The sequence below is a fragment of the Brassica napus genome, chromosome C3 (assembly GCF_020379485.1).
Source record: "Brassica napus cultivar Da-Ae chromosome C3, Da-Ae, whole genome shotgun sequence".
NCBI classification, from domain to species: domain Eukaryota; kingdom Viridiplantae; phylum Streptophyta; class Magnoliopsida; order Brassicales; family Brassicaceae; genus Brassica; species Brassica napus.
Genome location: NC_063446.1, coordinates 26315189 through 26329076, shown reverse-complemented (window position 1 = coordinate 26329076; position 13888 = coordinate 26315189). Strand labels below are relative to the sequence as shown.

At 36.7% G+C, this 13888-nt stretch overlaps 4 protein-coding genes and 1 pseudogene across 4 annotated transcripts; 3 read left to right on the top strand and 2 right to left on the bottom strand.

Annotated features, from left to right (window-relative positions):
- Window positions 1-1516: 1516 nt before the first annotated feature.
- LOC106398178 (endochitinase CH25-like) lies at window positions 1517-4578 on the top strand. Its single transcript, XM_013838770.3, has 2 exons — window positions 1517-2399; window positions 3912-4578. Exons 1-2 carry the CDS (start codon window positions 1757-1759, stop codon window positions 4469-4471), a joined length of 1203 nt encoding a protein of 400 aa, XP_013694224.2. The 5' UTR covers window positions 1517-1756; the 3' UTR covers window positions 4472-4578.
- A 617-nt stretch (window positions 4579-5195) lies between these two features.
- Window positions 5196-7612, bottom strand: LOC106397272 (dr1-associated corepressor). Its single transcript, XM_013837855.3, has 6 exons — window positions 7271-7612; window positions 6638-6710; window positions 6459-6552; window positions 6023-6157; window positions 5881-5938; window positions 5196-5796 (listed from the first exon to the last, which is right to left on the bottom strand). Exons 1-6 carry the CDS (start codon window positions 7301-7303, stop codon window positions 5326-5328), a joined length of 864 nt encoding a protein of 287 aa, XP_013693309.1. The 5' UTR covers window positions 7304-7612; the 3' UTR covers window positions 5196-5325.
- A 210-nt stretch (window positions 7613-7822) lies between these two features.
- On the top strand, window positions 7823-9763 carry LOC106400148 (annotated as a pseudogene).
- A 233-nt stretch (window positions 9764-9996) lies between these two features.
- Window positions 9997-11407, top strand: LOC106401132 (protein ELC). The gene has a single exon (XM_013841588.3). It carries the CDS (start codon window positions 10076-10078, stop codon window positions 11222-11224), a length of 1149 nt encoding a protein of 382 aa, XP_013697042.1. The 5' UTR covers window positions 9997-10075; the 3' UTR covers window positions 11225-11407.
- Window positions 11408-11516: 109 nt separating this feature from the next.
- LOC106401133 (nascent polypeptide-associated complex subunit alpha-like protein 1) lies at window positions 11517-12995 on the bottom strand. The gene is made up of 4 exons (XM_013841589.3): window positions 12818-12995; window positions 12530-12602; window positions 12126-12256; window positions 11517-12028 (listed from the first exon to the last, which is right to left on the bottom strand). The coding sequence occupies exons 1-4, from the start codon at window positions 12872-12874 to the stop codon at window positions 11684-11686; spliced, it is 606 nt and encodes a 201-aa protein (XP_013697043.1). The 5' UTR covers window positions 12875-12995; the 3' UTR covers window positions 11517-11683.
- Between the last annotated feature and the right edge of the window lie 893 nt (window positions 12996-13888).

The following is a 13888-nucleotide window of genomic DNA, read 5'->3' as shown; positions in this document are numbered from 1 at the left end:
TAATTAACTAAATAAAATTACAATATAGGAGAAAACTCCGGGCTACTCCCGGGAAAAATCTCTAGTAATATATAAAAAGAGAAAATGGTCATGACTCATGAGTTGTTAGAAATTTACTTAAGAACGAATATTATATGAGAAAATGGCGATGGCTGTTCTCTTTTTGAAACGCCGCCTCACATTCTTATATTTCCCATCACCACGTGATTCTTGCAAGTTACGTATAAAAGTAATTGTACTATATAGTAATTTAAGATAAAACATTGTGTCTAACTTTTTTTTGTTTTTGTCTTTACATAATAATATATTTTATATAGTAATAATAATATATATATATATGTGAATATATATTTGAATATTTAGGTAAAATATAATTATAAAGATTAAAGTGATACATTGTTCAAAAAATTAAAATGATATAAAAATAATATTAATATAATTATATGTAAGTTACTAAATCATAAAAACTAAATTAAAAATAAATAGCATTTAAAATTTTTGAGTATTATAATAATAGAATCTCAAATATGAGGTTTTACTATTCATACCTTTAAAATTAGAAGGTTTAAAAATCTGTTAAAAGATTAAAAATCTCAAAATTTAAAAGTTTTAAAATCTATTGAGAATGCTCTAAAAAAACAAATATGTTTGTTGTTAAAATAGGCATCATCCAAATGATCCATCCAGATAAATTTTAAGATTTTAGTTTTAAATAAGACTCATCCAAACAACTCATCTAGGTGAGTCCAAAATAACAAATGACAATTTTACCTTTATTTTAATAAAAAATTATATTCAAATTTAGACAAACATGATAATTGTGATATAGTTTCTCAAAAAGTTTCAAAAATTTATAGTTTTCCACCAAAATTATAAAACACACATTTTCGCCAAAATCATAAAATATATTTTTTCGCCAAAAAAAAAAATTCCTTCAAAAGCCCATCTCTCTCTTCCATCTCTTCTTTATAAGCTTCATCTTCCATTGTATCAAGCGAACCAATCCTATTGTGGGTATGGGATTCATGATTCAGAGAAGGTAGTCCAGCAGCTAGTGACTCTCCTAGAGATAGTGTGGTCCAAGCTAGTGACTCATACAGGGTCGGTCCTGAGAGTTTGAGGATTCAAAATCATTTAATAAAGATTTCAAAAGTTTGGGAACCTAAATTTTTTTTTTTTATAAATTCGGGAACCTATCTATATATAAAAATTTTCGAAAATTTTGGAGACTTGAAACGAATGTTTCATTAGGCTTGTCCGAGGACTGGTCCTGGACTCATGAGGTAGAGAGAGGGTGGTCCATCATATATTGTGTTAGACAAATTCTATAGAGACAATGAGGTAAATGTGCGAAATGAAGTTGGTGGTGGCAAATTTTAGAACAATTAGTATTTAAGTATAGTAAACATAAAAACAAACCTAGCACTGCTTATCTTCCATTCTATCAAGCGAACCCACCTTATTGGGGATATTGAATTAATTTATAGCCAGTGATTCGTGACCGTCAGAGAGGGTGGTCCCTCTAGTGACTCATGAGCTAGAGAGAGGGTGGTCCAGCTATCGTGTAGAAATATTCTATAGACCATTAGATAAATGTGCCAAATGAACTCGGTGGTGACAAATTAAAATAGAAGTCCAGAAAACATAAAAACAAGCCTAGAAAATTCGATGTGATTTAACACTGATTGATTGTGTATTGCATGTTGCTATATATACCCTTATTGCCTCTTAGAACAATCATACAGCTCAGAGAAACATGAAGACTTATCTACTTCTCCTTCTCCTCTTCTCACTTCTCTTATCATTTTCCTCCGGCGAGCAATGCGGTCGTCAATCCAAACCCGCAGGAGCACTCTGCCCCAACGGTCTATGTTGTAGCGAGGCTGGATGGTGCGGCACCACCGAAGCTTACTGCGGGCATGGTTGTCAAAGCCAGTGCAATCCTGGTCCCTATCCTCCTCCTCCAACCCCGCAGTGTGGTCGTCAATCCATACCCGCGGGAGCCCTCTGCCCCAACGGTCTATGCTGTAGCGAGGCTGGATGGTGCGGCACCACTGAAGCTTACTGCGGGCATGGTTGCCAAAGCCAGTGCACTCCCACTCCCACTCCTCCTGCTCCCACTCCCACTCCTCCTACTCCCACTCCTCCTAGTCCTACCCCTCCTGGTCCCACTCCTCCTGGTCCCAGCGGGGATCTTTCTGGCATCATTTCAAGAGATCAGTTTTATGAAATGCTTAATCACACGAACGACAATGCTTGTTATGCTATTGGTTTCTTCACTTACGACGCCTTCATCACCGCGGCTAAGTCTTTCCCTAGTTTTGGGAACACCGGAGACCTTGCCACGAGGAAGAAGGAGATAGCAGCCTTCTTCGGCCAGACTTCCCACGAAACCACCGGTAATCATTACTACTTTGGTTCGATTTTCAAACACAAGTTTCGAATTAAAATTTAGAAGAAAATACTAGTATTTTGTTTTGAAATGCACACACACATTTCTTATTTTTTAGCCCTATTTTTAATATAATTTTTTTGTTTGTAAAAGCGCCAAACGCAAACACCAAACGCAAACAGAATATTTTGACCTTTATGATTCTTTTATGTTCAAAATGATCTGTACCACTTTTAAAAAATAGAAAATACTCATCTATATAAAAGTTATATACACATATTAGAAACAAATTAAAAATTTGTAAACATATACATCCTATTATTGATTAACAATTTTCAATAACTTTTAACCAATAGTAATTCAATAGATATAATTAATTATAAAAAAAAAATTATGAGTTACCTAGTTACCATTATTAATTCATGCATAGAAAATATAAAAGTTATATTTTAGAAACAAATATCTCTTATAAGACATATATGTAAATATGATATCTCGTAATGATGCATCATATTTATTCGACCGCGTATATATTTCTAAAGTTATATTTTAGAAACAAATATGGAAAATTGACACAAATACCACATTCATAGTACCACTTTTCATGTTTACACTAACTACTTTTACCCTCATTTTTAATATACTAATCTAAACTTAGAGTTTTTAGAGTTGAAGAGTGGGATAGGATTTTTGGAATGTGAAATTTATGATTCTAATAAATATATAAATAAATACTTAAAATTTAAAAAATTTAAAAAACTTTAAAAAAATAATTTCAAACATAATTTCGATTTTCAAAAATAAATTTTGAAAAAAAAAAGAAAAAAATTCGAAAAAAGAATTATAAAAAAGTTCGAATTTGAAAAAGTATAATTCGAAAAACATAAAAAAAAAATTTATTGATTTTTTTAGTTTTTTTTATTTTTTTATTTTTATTTAAATAGTGATTTATTATATATATAAATAATAAATGTATAATAGTCTTTTGCCACTTAATGAAGAATGTATTTTTGAAAATGTCCCTTTAGTGTGGTAAAGATGATAAGTGGTACTATGAAAGTGGTAAACATAAAATTTTCCCAACAAATATCTCTTATAATTACTAAAACTATTAATCCCATAATAAAAAAAAATTTGTTATCAGTAATTTAAATTTTTTTGCTATAAAAGATACAAATGATCAAAAAGTCATATGAGTAGAAAACATCCTTTAATAGATATTAATATTAAAAGTATATTATTTATATATATATATATATGTTAATATCATTTAAATTTAATTATATATCATATCAAATAGGAAAAATTATTGTTTGGATTAATAAAATTTATTTATATGTTTGCACTAATTTAATTATATACGTAATAATTACTGACTTTTTAATTATTCAATATATATTTATTATTTCACAATATGTTAAAAACATATAGTACATAAAATAATTTATATATATAATTTTCATTTCGCCCAAGGCGCAAATCTTAACCTAGTATATAAAACAACGGTAACATGTTGAAGGTGGATGGTCGGGTGCACCCGGCGGAGCAAATACATGGGGCTACTGTTACAAGGACGAAATTGACAAAAGCGACCCCCACTGTGATAGCAGCAACCTCGAGTGGCCATGCGTACCTGGCCAATTTTACTACGGAAGAGGACCGATCATGCTATCTTGGAACTACAATTACGGACCGTGCGGGAGAGACCTAGGACTCGACTTACTACACAACCCAGATGTTGCGTCCAAGGACCCAGTGATCTCTTTCAAAACCGCCATTTGGTTCTGGATGACTCCTCAGGCTCCTAAACCGTCTTGCCACGATGTGATCACCGACCAGTGGCAGCCGTCGGCTGCCGACATTTCAGCGGGGAGATTACCAGGTTATGGAGTGATTACCAATATCATTAACGGTGGATTAGAGTGTGCTGGTCGCAATGTTGCACAGGTCCAAGATCGGATATCGTTTTATACGAGGTACTGTGGCATGTTTGGTGTTGATCCTGGAAGTAATATTGACTGTGACAATCAAAGGCCGTTTAATGAAGGTAGTAACGTTTTCTTGGACGCTGCTATCTAATAAGGAGTGTAAAAAATAATAATAATAATAATAATGAGTGTTAATGCAGCTTTGTTGTATCCATGCAATAAGAGAATATCAAACTAAATAAAACTCCTTTTATGATACTCTTATTATTAAGTAACGTGTTTGATAAGTAATCCTGGAAGTAATCTTGATTTATCTTTCTCCATGCATCGTTCATCTCGAGTGTTACGCATATCGTAGTATAAACTTGGTTACAAGAACCGGTTTAGACCAAATTAAACCAATATAAAACTCCAATAGCTACTCATTCTCATGCATTACGAGAAGAAAGCCCATTGACATGGAAGCATATTTGAACGGCATTAAGGAAGCTATACAAAAATTTACAAACAAAAATTTATATCTGAACCAAAAGCTATACCAAATTAAATCAAACCCGAACCAGATATATCGAGGGTATTAATGGTGACCAGGGAACAACAAGGAATAATGCATTTCCTAACGGTTTTAAAAAATATCATCATTCACAAAGAATAAATTTTTCTTTTCATTTCCTACCAATTTTTTTTGTAGAGAAATAAAGAACAAAAGTATTATATTCTTTGTTAAATTTGAGAAGGAATAATCATTCTTTTTCATTCCTGCAATTTTATTTCTTTACATTTACATTTTTTTTTATTCGTTCTTTTTGTTTCCATGGTCACCGGTTGAACCTCGAGTGTTTGCTTACGCTGTAAGATCTTTTAACATAAACTTCTTAGGCAAATCTTAAATAACATATCAGGATAAATAAATAAGGATTCTTAATACAATACATGGAAACAGTGAAGAAGAAGCATTTTCTAGACAAACTACTCTATTTAAATCCTACTTGGTGCTGCTTTGCCTTAAACTTCTTCGTCATAATCTTCCTCGTCCTCGTCTATCCTCTTACCCAAACTTGCAAACTGTGCTGGATCTATTGTGCCTAACTCCATAGACCAGCAAGTATATTCCTCCGAGGCCGTGGCTGTGTCAGTGGCTGCGACTGGTGCCGGTTTAGTCTCGTTTAGGTTGAGAGATTCAGCGTTGAGATCAATGTCAATGCCTTCTTTTGGAGTTTGGAGTTGCTGCTTGGTGTCTTCGTTTGATGCTGCAATGCCGTCCTCCTTCTCAATCTCTTGTGGTGATGACACTGACACATGCATTTGAATACTGTCTTGAGGAGGTTTCTGTTCAACCATGGAGGATTCAAGTTCCATCTCACGGTTGTTCAGATTCTCTCTTTCCGCTGCTCTGGCTGCTCGTCCACCACGTCCTCTTCCTCGTCCTCTCCCTCTACTACCCCTGCCACTGGGCTTAGCATTCCCCATCTCTTGCTGCAATGATTAGCACAATGCCAACAAAATGGATGTGAGTGCTTACCATGAATAATGAAGTAGCTAAGAAGAACATGAGCTCACTGTTTTGCTTTTCTTGGATTCCTCGTCGCTGTCATTCACTTCGTCACTGGTGGGCTTCCTGATTTAATCAACCATTACGCATCAGCATGATACTGTCTTATTAAATAAAAAACCAGATACACATGGAGCTAAGAGATCCAACCTTCTCTTGGAGATGCTGCGATCCTCCATGGTAACATCACCATGGCCCTGCCCTTGCGCATGACCATAGTCAGGGACTTTGCTCACAACTTCTCTCAGAAAATCAAACACGTTGTATCTTTCCACACAATTTTTTCTGTAAACAACAAAACACCTTCAATAAACGTGGATGCAGTAGTATCACCAAAAACAGTATGAAGAAAAAAGGAGCAAAACGAACTTTATACCAAATAAGTGGTATAAAGTTATGTAACTATCAACAACATCCTCTCGGAGTTGGGCGCAGTCAAAATAGGGCCGATGAGTTGAATATAAACGGTTACATCTGAAACCTCGAGAATATAAAACGCATTTGAGTAAAACCCTTTCATGCTCTTTAGGACATGTTAACAAGCAGAGGGAAGTGAAAGATAAAGGTTAAGTAATCTAATGCTTACAGGTGCAATGAGCTAACGGTCTTGGCACCTCTCTCAAGGGTAATCTCATATGTACGATCACAAAGGTCTTGCAAGAACAATTCCAGAGATTTCGCTGTAATTATAAGACCAAAAATAATTTAGCCAAAAGGTATAAATAATATCCACAACTGAAGTCTGCGATAAAAAGCATGACTCACAAACTAAGACAGGCACAGCCAAAGCTATCTTGCCAACATCCTCGTCAGCTTGCATAATCTTTTTAATTCGAGCCTGAAAAAATTGCGCATCAAAAGAAGCACAAATCTTAGCGGCAAATGAATCATCAATATTAACATTACGGATAATTCCATATCGTTAATAATCCTACATTAGAGCCATCATCAACAATATACTAACTTCTGAGGTTTTTTCATCCCAACAAAAATATTCACAAGATCTTAGCTTAAGAAACTAATTAAAGATAATAATAATATTCTAGCTTTAACCAGAGACAATAATCCAGTATCTCTAAACCCTCATGCAATCCACCAAAAACGACATATTTTTGAACACAAAGACACCTAAAACTCTTTATTGAATCGAGAGATTCATCAGAATCTTGACGATACGTAACCTAGAGCCGTAGCAACCACAAAAATAAAATTAAAAAAAGAAAGGAAAAATTGATTGCTAAGTCATATGCTAATAAGAGACCAATTCGCCAGAAATGAAACTGAATCTAGATTCGTCTTAGGACAACACGTGATTTAGACAGAAGAGTGTTGGAAACTCGGTCCTAAAAAGTATGTTCGAGAAATTGGACTTTCAGTTTCCGAGACGAGAAAACTTACAGCTGGGAAGCGAGTATCGAGCTTCTTCCTCATCGTTTTGCAAACCGTCGAATTGAGAAGAAAACCGCAAAATCGACCCTTCAATTTTTTGTACAGAAACTCCTTTCTAAGATCTGAATCGTCTCCTTCGTGGATTACCTCAACACTCCCAGATCCGGCGACGGCGGTTTCCTTGTTATAAACGGTGGATCACAAGTATTCTGTTAGATTGATCTGAGACTAATCCGATTGTCCGAAAACATCTAACCATACACCTGGCAAGGTAGTATTGGACTGTAAGAGTCTTCTCGTCACAGGCTTATTATTATTCATCCATTTCTTTTTTGCTGGAGGATAAAATGGATAATGCATCTTTGTTGGTAGGTATCCAACTTTTATTCAAAAGATGAAAAGCCCATGTAAGAAAAATACAGTGGTTATGCATAAAAAGCCCATCATTAACAAAATTAAAAAAGGAATATAACCTCCGAGCATATCCACCTTGACAAATTAATCAACCAATGAAATATGATTTTTTTTGCCATGTTACTATTTATTTAAAACACTCTTTATCTCATTGTTCTCTCTGAAATTACCGTTATCCTTCAACTTCCGTTGTTTATCTCTTTATAACTTTTTCGCTGAATCTTAGCCAAAGTATCACTTTTTATAATTTGGAATCCTGCTAAATTTTAGATGTAATATTTAGTTTACAAAACGAAATAAAATAACCATACACTACATTCTCATATTTATTGTGTTAATCATGTTACTCTTTTTTGGTTTCGTACGATGGAAATCTATTTTACATCACATAATCCATGATACATTTGAGAAACTAAAAATAAAAACTTAAGCCTTTTTCAAAAATAAAAATTAAAAATAGAAAACTCTGTACTACAAAATATATGCAGAACATAGTAAAAAATATTCGGTTTAAATGTGTCAGACAAAAATATATTCTAAATTTACATTAAATACAATCTAGAATGCAAAAATATACATGCAAAAATGACAACTTTTATCAAATTATACCATATCATTCGCGTATAAATGTCCACGTAGTATATGGAATAATATGTTCAAAATAATAGAAAAATTGTCAGATCACAATGATCCAAATAACAGACTACTATTTTAAGAGAATAGATAAATATGTAAAGTTATAAATTTTAAAATTACAAGTAACATGTAAAATTGTAGAACAAAACAATTGAGTTCAATAAATAAAATTACGTAAAGTTAACGAATTTTTAAAAATAAATGCATAAAACAATACAAAATATAACTGTAATGACGCGACGTGACAGTACATGCATTTTTAATTCCTAACCGTCCGATTATAACTGTACAAACACGCTCCCAGAAAGATCAACGGTGAAAATGTTTTCGTGTATACGTAACAATAAAAGATTCAGCTCCTCTTTTTGAACCTACTCCTCCTTCAGAGAAAGCAAGTAGACAAATAAAAGCTCAATGGCTCCTCCGCCGATAAGAACCGTCGCGATTTACAACACTCACGAAGTGCACACCATCGATTTCTTTGGAAACGAGGTAACCGTTACCGTAATGGCGGATGCCTCCGTCATCTGCGAATGGATCAGCAACGTCCACACCTACGACTGTGCTCCGTTGACGTACTCCCATCACCCGCTCGTCGTTGGAGTCGGCGTTCAGTGGACACTGTTTTGTTATGGAGATTCTTCACCGGGAAGTTACAACAGCGACGACGACGACTCCTATTCTCCTCCGCCGCCGCGTCGATACTACGTCGATAGTTCAGCAGACACTCTCCAGTTAGGCGTGGGTAACGAATGTCTCGTAATCCAGCTATCTCACTGTGGCCATGTCCCCGACGAACTCCGCATCTTCCTCCTGGATCCAGATACGATATTCATCGGCGTCCGGAACAGTCAAGACGCGCGGAAGCTAGCGACTATCTAGGCATGAGCTGCAGATCGGAGAGCTTTTGGACTTGAGGAACTATGCTCAAGATTATAGAGGCCGTAGCATGAGGCGTTGTTCGTTTGAGGAGATTGTGGATGTGTGTATGCGTTGTCCAGGAGTGAGGCTAGATCCGGAGATAAGCATGAGTGATTGGAGCGCTGAAGACCTTAGTCATGAACAGGTACGTCAGGCGTCACTGGATGTGTATGTTTGCTTTCAGCTTGGTGTTTGTCATCGTATATGGGAAGGTTGAAAACAAAAGAAAGTTGCGAATCTCTTGAATCTTTCTTTTGTTAGGTTGTGACTCGTGAGGAAGATAAAAAAAACTCTTCTTGATTCATAGTAACCCAAAGGCCATAGTATGATACAACTATGTTTATGTTTGCTTTCAGCTTGGTGTTTTGAGTTTGTTTATGGGAAGTTTAAAAAGTTTCAAGATTAATGTTTACTAAACTGAAACTCTTGAATCCCTCTTTATTAGTTTGTGAGAGAAAAAAGCTGTTTTTCATTCGTGTAATACATTAATCCCTGAGTAATATACTACTACTGTATGAATATATAACTCTACAATACCATATTAGTGGACTCATCTAATTAATCGTATCTTAACCTTATGGGCTCTAGTTGTTTTGTAAAGTTGTTGGGCCTTAAAATTTTCCATTTGTAGAACTATTTGCCCTTCTATTACGCTTAATGGCAATTAAGAAAAACTTTATGTCCAAAACTGCAAACTAACCGGCTTAAATTAAGGGCAAAAGAGTCATTACCCTCATAGACGCGTATAACATTACTTCTTCCTCTTAACATCCTCCTCTCCCTTTCGTCGTCGTTTTCTTCTTCAATCAGACTTTTCCAATCGCCGACACCGTTTTAACTTCGATGGTTCCGTCACCGTTAAACCCGCAACAGATCCAACAATTCCTCTCCTCCGTCCTCTCACAGCGCGGGCCCAACTCCGTCCCCTACGACGAGTCCACCAAGTGGCTAATCCGCCAACATCTCCTCAACCTAATCTCATCCTACCCTTCCCTCGAGCCCAAAACGGCGACGTTTATCCACAACGACGGCCGTTCCGTAAACCTCCTCCAAGCTGACGGAACCATCCCGATGCCTTACCACGGCGTCACCTACAACATCCCCGTCATCATCTGGCTCCTCGAGTCCTACCCTCGCCACCCTCCTTGCGTCTACGTGAACCCCACCGCCGACATGATCATCAAACGGCCCCACGCGCACGTCACCCCCTCGGGGCTCGTCTCTCTCCCTTATCTGCAGAACTGGGTTTACCCTAGCTCCAATCTCGTGGATCTCGTCTCCGATCTCGGCGCCGCCTTCGCTAACGATCCTCCTCTCTACTCCCGCCGCCGTCCGGGGCCTTCACCGACTCCGCCGCCGTACGAGACACGCCCCCCTCCTCCTCCGACGGTTGATCAGAGACCGTTCCCGCCGTCTCCTTACGGCAGAGTGCAGCACGTTCACCACCAGGACGACGCGGCGGAGGTTTTCAAGAGAAACGCGATCAACAAGATGGTGGAGGTGGTCCACGGCGATCTAGCCTCGATGCGGAGAGATAGGGAAGCCGAGGCGGAGTCGATGCTGAGCTTGCAAGGAGGTTTGAAGAGGAGAGAGGAGGAGATCAACAGAGGGATGAAGGAGATGGTGGAGGAGAAGGAGACGCTCGAGCAGCAGCTACAGATCATCTCCATGAACACCGACGTTCTCGACTCTTGGGTTAGAGAGAATCAAGGGAAGACTAATACTGTAGTTGATGTTGATAAGGCCTTTGAGTGTGTGGACGCGCTCTCTAAGCAGATGCTGGAGTGTACTGCTTCGGATTTGGCTATCGAAGATGCGGTTTATGCGTTGGACAAGGGGTTTCAAGACGGGGTTGTTCCGTTTGATCAGTACTTGAGGAGTGTGAGGTTGCTTTCGAGGGAACAGTTCTTTCATAGAGCCACGGGGTCTAAAGTTAGAGCTGCGCAGATGGAAGCTCAGGTTCATGCCATCGCAGGTAGATTACATTCGTGAATGTGTCTTTGGTGTGATGGTTGTTCCTCTGTCAGATTGAATTTAAAGTGTCTATATGGCTATATATACATCTGTGTGGACATACAAGTTTGAATGGATCACGCCTTTTTCTTCTTTGTTCGGTTTGTGTTATAAGAGAACCATCTACATTTTGTGTTTTATTGATCTCTTTGATGAACGTTATTTTCTAGTGCATCAATTAGGCTTGATAATGTTACTCTAGTAGCAAAAAGAGCTAAGAATAAACTAAGGTATCATCAGCATTCATACTTCGTTTCAAACATATTATAACTGAGGAGCATATCAAACTGAAATTCAATAATTTACGAGGTTTATACTAATACAACAATGAAAATCACTCAAAGAAAACATGAAAACAAAAAATTTCGAATCCTTTTTGACACAATCTCGGGGACATAACTCGATTTAAGCCACACCTAAGTTGAAAAGATTTTGAGTTTAGGTGGTAAGCTCCATGATGGCAGAGACGATATCTCCATCAGCAGCCTTGAGCGCCTTAACAGCCTTTGGCCTAGTCACACCTGCTTGAGTCATCACCAACTCAACGTCCTTTGGCTCAACACCTTCCTCGTCGACCTCCTCATCATCATCCTGCACCACTGCAGCGCTGGACGACGACTCACCCTTTGAGATCATGCTGCTGAGATCCGGAGCCTTGAACTGCTCTGCAGCTTGAGACTGGATCTGCGAGCTCAAGTCCTCGATCTTGGCCTCTCCGAAGATCACGTATGTGTCCGATGCAGGGCTCTTGAACACATCAGGTTTTGATATGACAAACATGACCTGTGTATTCCAAAACAATTTCCACATAGATTAATACATTTAAATGGATAAAAATCTATGGAGATTGAATATGCAAAAGAAGGAACAAAACACCAACATTCTTGCTCTTTTTGACGGTGACACGGCTGACACCAGTGATGGGTTTCATTCCGAGCTTCAGCATAGCTTTGCGACTCTTCTTCTCACTTCTGCTTTGCTTTGACTTGCCTCCGGTCTCTCCCTCTTGTCCTGTTTGACCAATCACAGCACAGTAATGAAGACTCAACTAGAATGAAAGACAGTTCCACAAACAAGAATCACAACCACCCAAAAATCTCAGGCATATGAATCACACTGTGCAAAGATCTATTCATTTTAAGCTTCTGTAACCACTATCTTTCACATTCAGACAGACTCTGAGCATAAACCAATCTTCCCCCGGACATAAACTAACAGAACATTAAGAACCGCACCAACCATGTAGTATGAAGAACCAAAGAACAAAAACAAAGAAAGACTTACCCTCAGCGTCGTCATCATCGTCAGAGTCATCCTCATCATTGTCATCAGCGTCCTCGACTTCAGGCTTATCAAGCTACAAGCAAAACACATTGGTCCAAAAAACAAACAAACAAAATCAGACACATGCCAAACTACATCTATAACTAAAATTCAACGAGCTGTAATAAAGAGGGTTACAGATCTAAAACTGCACAGCTCTAATATTACAATAAACGAAGCAAAACACTAAGATCTGAACTGAGTCTAGTTATATTCCAACTAAAGAGAGTAAGAAGATGAGCATATTACATCGATCTTCTGTTCTTCCAATTTGGCGGCGAGGATCTCTTTCTCTTCGGTAGTCATGATGATGATATGCTCTTTAAGCTGAGAGTGAGAGAGAGTGTGAATTGTGCGGAAACCTTAAAACCCTAGAAGACGATACCTAGTTTGTTATGGTAGTGAAGCTTGAGTGAGTGAGGAAAATCAATAGGCCCAAAATTATCTTAATGGGCTGTTTACCTTGTCCGTTGGGCTTCACTACTGAAATAAGTTGGTCGGATAATATTGATTACTTATCATTTAATAAATAAGATTGAGAAGGAGAAGGTTAGTGTTTGGCCTAAGGATTGAAATGACCTGAGGAATGTACATCACATGTGAAAAGGTTGCTTTTTTAATTGCAATGTTGTAACTTTTGCTTATGTATGTGATGTATACTCGTAGAATTTGTATATAAGATTAGAACAGTTAAAGGGTCTTAAAAGGTTGCCTTTTTTTTATTGCAATGTTGTAACTTTTGCCTATGTATGTAATGTATACTCGTAGAATTTGTATATAAGATTAGAACAGTTAAAGGTCTTACTTTGGAGTGAGTTTGTTATTGTTCTTGCGTTCTAAGAGCATCTCCAAAAAATTCTTTATAACTTCAAATTTTAAAGTTTTGTACAGTGAAACTTCAAATAACGAATTCTAAAATTTTAAATAATGTAATGTTTCCATATAAAAAATTTATATTTAAAGTTCCTTATTTTTCTAGTCTTTTTCCCTGTGTAACTTTTGTTAATAACTTTCTTGTTTATGTATTTTAGTCCCTTTTAACATAAAATATTTAATTAATATTACAACAAATATTATACAAAGACCAAAAATGTTATTACATGATATAATAACAACGTGCGTTATTATGCAGATCATAGGTAATTATAGTGAATAATTAGATAATTTTATTTAAATTTAATAAATTATTTTGTATGTTTTTATTAACATGCAGTATTTTACTATACTATAATATTTTATTTATTAATTTTGTTTATAATATCTTTGTTGTATATTTTATAGTTATTGTAAGAGATTTAAGATTTTAGTTGAGTTTTATTA